A 12,500-nucleotide genomic window follows, 5' to 3' on the forward strand; every position below is an offset into this window, starting at 1 on the left:
TAATAACTGTGTGAGGTTTAAAAAGAATCATGGCTCCAGACGAAATGATCTGACTCATCAAAACTCGACTCATCAGATATATGTTCTTTTTGTGAAATTTCTCCTCTTTTTTTTTCAGTGAGTCAGACTAATAGGCTTAATTCACCAGTCAGCTCTTTTAGCCTCAGTTGTTTTCCTCCTTTCTGTTTTACAAAAACTCTCTGAATTACAAAATAAAACAATTTTGCATTATGTTTGATTTTAATTCTGTTTAAACACATAAAGGCATCAAGGTGCTACATGCTTTCAAATAAATTAAGCATTTTTAATTCATATTTTAATTTTGTTATGAAGAAGATTCCTGTTTCTTTACCCATTTATTCATTTATCCACTTCTCTCAATTGATTCCTTAAAGATTCATTTCAAAGAGCTGACTCACTCACAAATGATACATCTATGGTGCTAAGGATTGGTGGAAATCCTCCTGAACTAGTGTGTTTGTGTGTGTGTGTGTGTGTGTGTGTGTGTGTGTGTGTGTGTGTGTGTGTGTGTGTGTGTGTGTGTGTGTGTGTGTGTGTGTGTGTGTGTGTGTGTGGGAGGAGCATATGGCTCTCATCATTGTTTGTGTGTGTGTGTGTGTGTGTGTGTGTGTGTGTGGGAGGGGCATCTGACTCTCATCATCATCACCACTTTGTGTGTGTGTATGTGTGTGTATGTGTATTTCAGTTCGTCCAACACTCCTCATGTTTCTGTGAGCTGGAACAATGGGACTCGGATCATCCAGCAGATCCACTGACAGCCAACACAATGAAGAAGGTAAGTGTTATTATGATTTCATTCCCTTATAACAATTCATTATATTTCATTTATTACACTTTTATTTAATCTCCAATTTATTTCATATATTATTGATAGCTCAAAAATATGTATATATAGTAAGTAAGTAAGTAAGTATAAAGTATATATAGTATGTATACAGTATATATAGTAAGTATACAGTATATATATATATAGTATGTATACAGTATATATAGTATGTATACAGTATATATAGTAAGTATACAGTATATATATAGTATGTATACAGTATATATAGTATGTATACAGTATATATAGTATGTATACAGTATATATAGTAAGTATACAGTATATATATAGTATGTATACAGTATATATAGTATGTATACAGTATATATAGTATGTATACAGTATATATAGTAAGTATACAGTATATATATATAGTATGTATACAGTATATATAGTATGTATACAGTATATATAGTATGTATACAGTATATATAGTAAGTATACAGTATATATATAGTATGTATACAGTATATATAGTATGTATACAGTATATATAGTATGTATACAGTATATATAGTATGTATTCAGTATATATAGTAAGTCAAAAGTAAATGATTTTTGTTCCTTTTTGTTTGGAAGAGTCACTGTTATCACTTTGTCTCTTTTAAGGAGACGTGGTTTCAGTGCATGTTTGTGCCAATAATTCAAACATATAATTAAACCCTCATTCTATAAACAGCAAGCTAGAAATATAGTTGTTGTGAAAAGAGAAAATTCATTGTGTTGAATGTTGAGTTACCAACAGCATGTGGAATCCTACGCATTCAGAAATAAGTTCACGTTCAGTACTGAATTCATCACTGACTAATACTGTACATTTGTTAGATGAATTCAGGGACACTTGCAAATAAGGAAGATAAAACAGCAGTTTAACAAGCAGTGCAGCTGATATGAGAAGTTGCTTTGAGTCCACACATAATGTCATATATTATTAGCAAGAATGATGATATAATATTGACATAATGATCCATTATGACATCCCACACTTCCCTGAGATATCATAATACCACAAAATCCTTTTCTTTTCTTTTTTTATAGTTGTACGAAGCACTGATGACGTTTTTATTTTTAATCTGCTGGTTATCAGTGGAGTGTGGGAGTAAACATCCCTGTGAATGAGTTGTTACTATGGAAACAAAAACATATTAAAACAAGTGCGTTAATATAAAGCTGTGATGTGACTGTCAGAGCTGCTGTTACGGAGAATTAATCAACTATTAATGAATTAATGAATTAATGTGTGTGTGTGTGTGTGTGTGTGTGTGTGTGTGTGCACCATGCAAAACTCTTTTCCTAAATTCTTCTCAATTATTTGCAGTCAACTTTGACCACTTCCAGATACTCAGAGCTATTGGAAAGGGCAGCTTTGGGAAGGTAAGATGTCTTGTGTGAAACTGGTTCATCTTTACACCTCCATCCTGACCTGAATGTTCTGATTGTACATTAACACCTAAGGGAATGTAAAAGGAATTTAATTGTAATTATAATTATGAGACTCAAAATGACCCGGACCTGTTAATTACTGCCCCATTGATTAGACCGTGTGGTCTGACTCTCAAGCTTAAATACTGACGGTTTCTCTAACTGTATTTATTATTACAGTGTAAAAACGAACACTGATCACTAATCCGTTCTTCATGTGCTCTAATGAACATCTTTGTTAGAAGTCATATGTCGGATGCAGAGCTGCTCTTCTTGTTTGATTTTGAAGGTGTGCATCGTGCAGAAAAAGGACACTAAGAAGATGTACGCCATGAAGTATATGAACAAGCTCAAGTGTGTGGAACGGAATGAAGTGCGCAACGTCTTCAAAGAGCTTCAGATCATGCAGAACCTGGAGCACCCGTTCCTGGTGAACTTCTGGTGAGTACCGCTTCATCTGTCCATCACGGCTAACATCCAGGACATCAAACCCAAACCGTGTTTCCTTAGTGGCTAAAAAATACATCAACGTACTCGTGTTAGTTTGAACTAAATATACAGTAAGTGTTTAAAGCTGTGATTAATGTTAGTAGTTTTAGTTTTTTCGCTCTGTTTTCTGTCTTCGGATTTCTGTCCAATAAGTAAAAAATAAAGACAGCACAGTCGTTAAAGCCCAATCGAGAGTTTTACGACTTTCTCTTTCCTTAATTATCTGGAGCTCCCTGATTCTTCCTATTAGCTGTTGGAGCAAAGCACAGTACATCCTCCTTTGCTGTGCTAGTGCAATGCTTAAATCACTCGTGCAAGATCAATGTCGGTCTTTCAATTACGAGTTTAAGGACAATAAGCAGAATCGTCTTGGCGAGTGAAGAGAAATGGCCTCTTTATTCGAGCAGGAAGGAGGGGAGCTTTCTGTCACTGTTAATGCACCCAGAAGCACAAGATGTTCTAGTGAACTCACATGACTTTATTCACTCATCTTCTACCACTTATCCGAACTACCTCGGGTCACGGGGAGCCTGTGCCTATCTCAGGCGTCATCGGGCATCAAGGCAGGATACACCCTGGACGGAGTGCCAACCCATCACAGGGCACACACACACTCTCTCATTCACTCACACAATCACACACTACGGACAATTTTCCAGAGATGCCAATCAACCTACCATGCATGTCTTTGGACCGGGGGAGGAAACCGGAGTACCCGGAGGAAACCCCCGAGGCACGGGGAGAACATGCAAACTCCACACACACAAGGTGGAGGCGGGAATCGAACTCCCAACCCTGGAGGTGTGAGGCGAACGTGCTAACCACTAAGACACCGTAACCCCCCACATGACTTTAGTTCACCATTATTTCTACACAGGACAGTAAACTGAAATTGTAACATGGCTGGTGTTTGTGGTGCATCAGGATCACAATGATTGAATGATTTTGCATGTTGCTGCATTATTCAGGACCTGATCAGTCTGATATTGACTAATGATAATGGATAGTTTTATAAAAAAAAATAGCTAGGAATGAATAACATAATTAGCAGGAATCCTATGAGTATGAGCTGAAGTCTGCTTTATTGCTTTTATTTTTTGAAATGCTCTATTTGTTTTGAAGGATTTTTAGTGAAATAATAAAATAAAATTAGTTCACTAATCTGTACATAATCAGCTGTAATTATATCATAGCAAAAAATATTTGTGTTTTCTTTTTTTTTCCTAATTAATAAATAAAATTTTATTAATTCCTAATTAGTTAGGAATTCCTAATTCCTTTTAGTATTTGTGACATAAATATACAATAAATCATTAAATCACTGATACAGAGACAAAACCACACTCTGCTACAGTAATGTAAGGCTTTAATAAAATATTATGAGAGAAAACAGAATCCAGTTTGGTCACAAATCGTGCAGCTCATCACCACAGAGGCTGCTGAGAAAGTGTTGCAGGTCGATTTTTGTGATTTTAGCTGTGAGAAGGAAAACTCCTTCTTTACATAAGCAGGTTTTTCAGCCTGAGATTGAATCTGGGCCCCAAAGTGTCATCCATCATCCTGCTCCGTCTGAAATCAGCAAACCTGTCTCAGGTAAAGTGCCGGTTCACTCGTTTACCCCTGAGTGTGTGTCCATGCACCTCCACGTCCTCACATACGGCCTCAAGATCGTATTAGAGTTAACGTCTGATATTTATAACTTCTGATTCAGTCTCTCTGTACGTTTAAAGCACATGTAACATGACATGGTCATTTTTGGACTGATCTTTAGACTGAAACGTTCCTGTCATTTCTCTAAGCTTGATGAAACTGGGTTATTTTACTGCCAGTAAATAATAAAAACGCCAGCAGGTGAGTCAAAGAAACCTGCCAGAGGTGATAAACAATTTACTCTCACTAATAAATTCAGTATGATGTTTAGTGCAGCAGCAGAGTAGCTTGGTATTGTGTTTGGTATTGTGTTTGGTGTTGTGTTTGGTATTGGGTTTAGTCTTGTCTTTAGTATTGGGTTTGGTATTGTGTTTGGTGATGAGTTTGGTATTGTCTTTGGTATTGTCTTTGGTATTGTGTTTGGTATTGGGTTTGGTATTGTGTTTGGTATTGTTTTAAGTATTGTGTTTGGTATTGTGTGTTTGGTATTGTGTTTAGTCTTGTCTTTAGTATTGGGTTTGGTATTGGGTTTGGTATTGGGTTTGGTATTGTTTTTAGTATTGTGTTTGGTATTGTGTGTGTTTGGTATTGTGTTTGGTATTGTGTTTAGTCTTGTCTTTAGTATTGTGTTTAATCTTGTCTTTAGTATTGTGTTTGGTATTGTGTTTGGTATGGTGTGTGTTTGGTATGGTGTGTGTTTGGTATTGTGTTTGGTATTGTGTTTGGTATTGTCTTATGGAGTGTTGCTCATCTGTAGATGAAAGAATCAGTGAAAATAGGCAGATAAACTTCACACTTTTTTCTCCACACATGATTATTGGGATCAAATCCAGAAATCCATGTGAACAAATTAAATCTGATATCAGATCATAGGATGTTGTTTATACACAGAAATATACGTTTATACACTCTCTCTCTCCCTCACCCAACACCCCCACCCCCACCACCTCTATATCTCTCTCTATCGCATTTTGTATTTTAAATATTTTTACTTATTCATTTTAACACACTGAATATTCCCTCTGTTTTTTTCTCTTCTGTTCTTGCTCCTAAGTGAATTTTGAATAATGAGCTGATTCCAGAGAGAGAGACGGTGAAATTTAATCATGATGTCATTACGTGACATGACATTAGTCCTCGTTTTGTCGTCTAAAAGCTATTGAATCGTATTATAACCTGGTTTATGTTCGGCTCACGATGCTGATGTGGGGTTTAGTAGATACACAACTGTTCCATCTCCATATTAAACTCCTGACCAGAGGAGGAACGTTTACTCAAAGGGTTCTGAGAATTTCTGTTTCTGTCCGTCTTCCCTGTAAAGACTTACAGCCTGTCTGCTAATTACCCGAAACGTCATGGAGGGAAAATTACCCCGGGACCCCGATTCAGTCAGAGTAAACAAAAAATACAACAGGGGTTTTCCACTTAAAGGACTGAACCTGTAACATCACACTTGTTAGGGTCCCAGAAGGGCCTGATCTTATTATATCTTATTATATTATATTTTACTCTCTCTCTCTCTCTCTCTCTCTCTCTCTCTCTCTCTCTTTGTCGCTCTCTCTCTCTCTCTCTCTCTCTCTCTCTCTCTCTCGCTCTCTCTCTTTCTCTCTCTCTCTCTCTCTCTCTCTCTCTCTCTCTCTCGCTCGCTCTCTTTGTCTCTCTCTCTTGCTCTCTCTCTCTCTCTTTGTCTCTCTCTCGCTCTCTCTCTCTCTCTCGCTCTCTCTCTTTCTCTCTCTCTTTCTCTGTCTCTCTCTCTCTCTCTCTCTCTCTCTCTTTCTCTGTCTTTCTCTCTCTCTTTGTCTCTCTCTCTCATTCTCTCTCTCTGTCTTTCTCTCTTTGTCTCTCTCTCTGTCTTTCTCTCTGTCTCTCTCTCTCTTTCTCTCTCTCCTCTCTCTCTCTCTCTCTCTCTCTCTCTCTCTCTCTCTCTTTGTTCTCCTTCTAATTATTACAGTTTTCATGATCATTATTAATAATGATAATAATAATAGTTGAATCTGTGTATAAATAAGTACCACAATAGTATTCAGGTGAGTCGCAGGAGGCACCGACAGCTTTAAACCTCCCCCAGTTTAACATAATAAACACCGTATCGCTGAGCCGAGCTTCTTACAGCAAAGCTAAAGCGACTGACTTTTATCGATCTGATTTAAATGGTTGGCTCGACTCACCAAACACGGTATTAGGTCCAGTAGTTTATCATATAGTGTCTGACAGAAAGGTGTCTGATCACAACAACAAATTTATGTTTCAGTAGAGAATCTTTGGAATTGCGTTGGATTTGGAGCTCTTCAGTCCTGGGAACGATTGCAGCTTTCACACTTCTTAACAAAACTGTTTTCATAAACAAAAAAATCGAGAAGAAAGTAACAAAGAATAAAAAATAAATTGGATTTAAATGAGAATGAATTTCCTGTTCGTTCCCCACATTAACCAGGTGTTACTTTTAGTAAAATATGAACAGCTTTTATTTTGACTTGCCCATTTTGGTGCGTAGATTTTTTATGTCATTAAACATTGATTTTCCTGTCAACTTTCCACTCTGCCTAATATACATTTAATAATTTAAAGCTTAGCTTCTCATGAGTAAAAGGAGCTTGAAAACGTCATGCTAATGCACACTGATGCTGTTCAGGGGTTGGTGCATTTATCGTGTCCATTAACGTATGGACATTTTATGTTCTTTGTCTGTGTGTATCAGGTACTCTTTTCAGGATGAGGAGGACATGTTCATGGTGGTTGATCTTCTGTTAGGAGGAGACCTGCGCTATCATCTTCAACAGAATGTACATTTTTCCGAGAGCACTGTGAAACTCTACATCTGTGAACTCGCTTTGGCGCTGAATTACCTGCGCAACAAACGCATCATTCACAGGTAAAAGGCAATAACATGCACCTGTAAAGCTTAACAACACAATATGTCAACACAATATGTACAAACCCTTTAAATAGCTTATTATATTTACAACAGATTGATCCAGATGATCCACACCAGCATAAAACGGCACAGCAGCTAACTTCAGTCAGTGATTCAGTAGGTGATTCAGTCAGTGATTCAGACATTGATTCAGTCAGTGATTCAGTCAGTGATTCAGACATTGATTCAGTCAGTGATTCAGTAGGTGATTCAGTCAGTGATTCAGACATTGATTCAGTCAGTGATTCAGTAGGTGATTCAGTCAGTGATTCAGTCATTGATTCAGTCAGTGATTCAGTAGGTGATTCAGTCAGTGATTCAGACATTGATTCAGTAGGTGATTCAGTCAGTGATTCAGTAGGTGATTAATTAGGTGATTCAGTCAGTGATTCAGTCAGTGATTCAGTAGGTGATTCAGTCAGTGATTCAGACATTGATTCAGTAGGTGATTCAGTCAGTGATTCAGTAGGTGATTAATTAGGTGATTCAGTCAGTGATTCAGTCAGTGATTCAGTAGGTGATTTAGTCAGTGACTCATTCGGTGAGTCATTAGATGATTCAGTCAGTGATTCAGTAGGTGATTCAGTCAGTGATTAATTAGGTGATTCAGTCAGTGATTCAGTCAGTGATTCAGTAGATGATTCAGTCAGTGATTTAGTAGGTGATTTAGTCAGTGATTCATTCGGTGAGTCAATAGGTGATTCAGTCAGTCATTAAGTCAGAGATTCAGTCAGTTAAATTGTCTCTACTTAGAAGTTAGTCAAAAAAATATACAGATGCTACGCAATGCAGCACTGAGTCATGCTGAATTTGATTCGTTCCAGTCAATCATTTTATCCAGAGGTGATGTTTAGAAATTTTTCAGAATATCTTCAACCAAGAGAAATCCCAGCAGGACTGACAGTGAGAGTATATTATGTCTCGGCTCAGCTGAATTACATCCATCAAGCTTCCAAATCCATTATAAATAACCTTGGCAGTGTTAGATGAACTCTCTAGCAGTCTCTGATGAACTCAGGTGTTTTCAGCTCATTTCTGAAGTCATTTGCATTGATGGAAGAGATTGAAATTGTGTCCATAGTGAAGGTGTATAAGATGTGCTGGTGTTACTGAGGTTCTCGATGTGGATTCTGGTTTTAAAATAATGAAAGTTTCCACGGTTGTTTAGAACTGGAGGAAGGGAAAGATTGAAACGTTTATTAATGATACTTTCATTCTTACATCATCTGTATGTAAATAGATTGCATGGAAATTTAACACAGCTTGAGCTTCTCAGGGACGTTCCAAGAACCAGGGATCATTTTAATACGTTTTAAAACAAACCCAGAACTTTGGACCTGACCATACCTGTGTGCATATGAACGCATGTGTGTGTGTGTGTGTGTGTGTGTGTGTTTATTACTTCCAGATCAGGTTTACGTTTCTTTCTTTTTTCTTATCCCTTCAGTACACATGGTCTTAAGAGTATTTTCACATTGCTTCATGTGTTTAATTAATTATTAACACAAGCCCTCTGCTCTATTACTGTAACCCCCCACAAGCTCTTCAAATAAATACAAAACAGGATGTGGGCTGAAAGAAAGAAATGTAGTTAGAAGTTAGACTTTAGTGAAGTATTTGTAAGCTGTAGATTTTATAGAAATGTTTAAAGCGTCAGTCTGTATTTTCTTTCTCTCAGTGTAAATAATCCAAGTGGGATTGAAGCCCCAAAGCTCTCATGGGCCTCAGGAAGTGGGAATCTGTGAAAACATCAATGTCACATTTTGTTTGCATTCACAAACACACAGAGATTTTCGGCATTTTTTTTTTTACATTCACTCTTCATGCCACCTTCATTTCTCTCTTATTAAAAATAGAATAATAGAAGAGATTTAAAGGACTGACATGGAAGAAGCCCAGATGGTTCGAGATGCTCTTTTTCCTCACTGGGGAGATGAAAACACAGACGGGAGAAGATCAAGTTTCAGTGGGTGTATGTGTGTGTGTGTGTGTGTGTGTGTGTGTGTGTGTGTGTTTTGCTTTCCTATCACAGGGGAAAGCTTAGTTTATGCAGAATCGTGACAAATCAAACCACAAGCTCTGTCTCCAATTTAATCCACAGTTTTGTTTTTCTGTCACACAGCAGTTTGTTTGACCTCCTCCACTCTCTGAGTTCAGAAACAGCAGACTGGTTTTATATAACAGGAGACAGACAGAGGGATAGACAGGGTGATAGACAGGGTGATAGACGTAGGGATAGACAGGGTGATAGACAGGATGATAGACAGGATGATAGACAGGGTGATAGACGGAGGGATAGACAGATAGATGTACAAAGAGACAGACAGGAAGGCAGATAGATTTAGTTTAGTTCAAAAGTTACTGTGGACCTTTAGTTATGGATAGATAGATAGATAGATAGATAGATAGATAGATAGATAGATAGATAGATAGATAGATAGATAGATAGATAGCAGCCAACAGTCTTTTTTTGTGTAGTGCTTTTTACAATAGACATTGTCTCAAAGCAGCTTTACAGAACATAAACATGGAACAGAAGGTTAATAAGATCAATATAAATATTAATATAATACAAAATTCAAGATTATTATTAGATAGATTTAGTTCACAATATGTTTGTATTTATCCCCAATGAACAAGTCTGAGGTGACTCAGGTGACTGTGGGGAGGAAAAACTCCCTTAGATGGTAAAGGAAGGAACCTTGAGAGGAACCAAACTCAAAGGGGAACCTCATCCTCATGTGGGTGACACTGGGGGTGTGATTATAAATATACAGTCTGATAAATGTTGTAGTGATGTAAAAGACCACATGGAGTTCACGTCTCCTCTTTAGTATCACAGAGTCCAACTGGAGCTGGTACAATGTCTGGATGCCTCGGGATGGTAGAAAGACAGAAGCAGTGGAGAGGAATTAACGTAGCTGTTGTTTATAATATTTGCAAGTCTGATGTAATAGAGCACAATATTATGGGATGTATTATGTGTACGTCTGACAAAAGAGATGAGTTTTTAATCTACATTTAAACTGGGAAAGTGTGTCTGAGCCCCGAACACTATCAGGAAGACTATTCCAGAGTTTGGGAGCTAAATAAGAAAACGCTCTACCACCTTTAGTGGACTTAGATATTCTGGGGACTACCAGAAGTCCTGAGTTTTGTGATCTCAGAGAGCGTGAAGGATTGTAACGTGTTAGAAGACTAGTTAGATACATGGGAGCTAAACCATTAAGAGCCTTGTACGTACAGTAAGTAGCAGCAGGTAGCCGGTGTAGACACCCGTCTCCACACTGTGGAGTATAATATTGAAGGTGTTTCTCAGGAGGAAAGACTCAATGCTGTCACACATTAATTATGCCTCAAATAAGGACACAAAGATAACGATCCATTAGCCTCATAACATTTCAATACTTTCTAGATTTATCCTTCCTCAGAACCTTGGCAGAGCTGCTCAGGAGATGAGTGTAAAAAAAAATGTGTATAAAAAAACAAGTGAAATGTTCCGTAGTCTACAGAAACCCAGCGTCTGTCCCTCATGTGGAGCCGTTAAATAGGGACATGGAGCTCAGTGTAGCATCATGTACATCATCCTGTAGGAAACAAGTCCTCACCGTAACCATGTCAGGGTTCAGACAGGAGAAACTACATTATAACATTTATCACCCTGTTGGTGGGTCAGACGTTCTACACTCACACACAACTTTGTCATCCACCCGATTAAATCGGCCGCCGATATCGTAAAAGGCGTCGACTTCGGTCTCCGACAGAACCGTCACACTGAAAATCAATCCTCCTTCCTCTCTGTGAGAAAACACACCTGTATCACTGAGGGTTGGGTGTCACTCCATCTGTTCCCTTTCTCCCAGTGTATCTGCTGTGTGTAACAGAAGTGTGTGTGCGTGTGTGTGCGTGTGTGTGTATCAGGTATCAGCCCTGATCAAGATCCGTGATGTAATGAGGTCATTAGAAGCAGGTAATTGGTTGTCGGATCGTTGGAGCGAAAGAAGAGCGCAGTATCAAGTTAACACAGGCAGAACAGAGACGAGAGCAAGATGTGCTGCGTGTGTGTGTGTGTGTGTGTGTGTGTGTGTGTGTGTGTGTGTGTGTGTGTGTGTGTGTATGTGTGTGTGTGTGTGTGTCCTGATGCTATCACCTGGCGTATTGTTTAATTCATGATCAGTGGCTGAATTACGTCACTGCCTCTTAACAACTAAAGTGTTTCATATGAAATCAGTTTCTTATGCTGATGACAGTCACATCATTTATTCTAAACCTATTTCCTCAGACTCGCCTCGGCAGACGTCACTCTCAGGACATCATGTCTACATTTGGACTTTCAATGTGCTCAGATCTCATAGCTGTGAGACATGGAAATCTTTAGTCCTGAAGATTGTCAAAATAACAGAATATTGAACGTTGGCTGCAGTTTTGTTAATGGCAGGTCTGTCGTTAGAGGATCTTCATCATGTAATCTAAAATAAAAAACACACATAATCAGGTTACTGAATTCAGCTCAGATTTGATTCGGATCTTGTAGAAAGTAAATCAGCCTCAAGGGACCGATAAACCGTTCACCTGTAACATTAAGGTGCTTCAAGCCTCAACAAGATAGAATGAAGGGTTATCAGTAGGTTATCAGTAAGGAACATGGTTTTTTTCTTTCATTCATAAACTAATAAAATTTTGCTAGTGGCTTCAGGTGAACCGCTGACTGTCACTCCGCCTTTGAATAACAAACTGATAGATCAGACACGATCAGATTACCTCAGGTGCCCTTGTCATATGTCGAACCTGATGTTGTAGCTCCAAACACGTGCAAGAAAGACCTCTTTAAGGAGCTCAGTATTTCAGGACAGACTGTGAGTCAGAACCTCTCAGAGGAACGAGGCTTCATTTCTGTTATTACGTTTAAGAATCACCATAAAGCAGAGCGTGTGTGTGTAAACATCAATCAGTGTGTGTTGTGGTTTACTCACAGACACCAAAACAGCAAATGGAAAAACGATAAAGAGGCTGAGGATGATAAATGAGGTGGAAAAAAAAGAGGAATAATAAAGAAAGCTCAGCGGAGATGAACGATGTTTTAAAAAAAGGGCAGAGTGTAAATATAAAAGTCAGGACTCAGAACTCTTTCCACCTGAACACCACATTAACACCACATTAACACAATGATTCTTCAGA

The 12,500-nt window shown here is 38.2% G+C and overlaps 1 protein-coding gene across 1 annotated transcript in view; it reads left to right on the forward strand.

Annotated features, from left to right (window-relative positions):
* Window positions 1-12,500, forward strand: part of stk32a (serine/threonine kinase 32A) — a 28,474-nt gene that overhangs the window by 1,960 nt on the left and 14,014 nt on the right. The window contains exons 2-5 of the mRNA XM_060890722.1: window positions 707-796; window positions 2,166-2,221; window positions 2,559-2,710; window positions 7,107-7,280. Coding sequence (XP_060746705.1) covers window positions 745-796; window positions 2,166-2,221; window positions 2,559-2,710; window positions 7,107-7,280 — 434 coding nt within the window. The 5' untranslated portion in view covers window positions 707-744. The remainder of the gene's footprint in view (window positions 1-706; window positions 797-2,165; window positions 2,222-2,558; window positions 2,711-7,106; window positions 7,281-12,500) is intronic.

The sequence above is a fragment of the Tachysurus vachellii genome, chromosome 17 (genome assembly GCF_030014155.1).
Source record: "Tachysurus vachellii isolate PV-2020 chromosome 17, HZAU_Pvac_v1, whole genome shotgun sequence".
In the NCBI taxonomy this organism is placed as follows: Eukaryota; Metazoa; Chordata; class Actinopteri; order Siluriformes; family Bagridae; genus Tachysurus; species Tachysurus vachellii.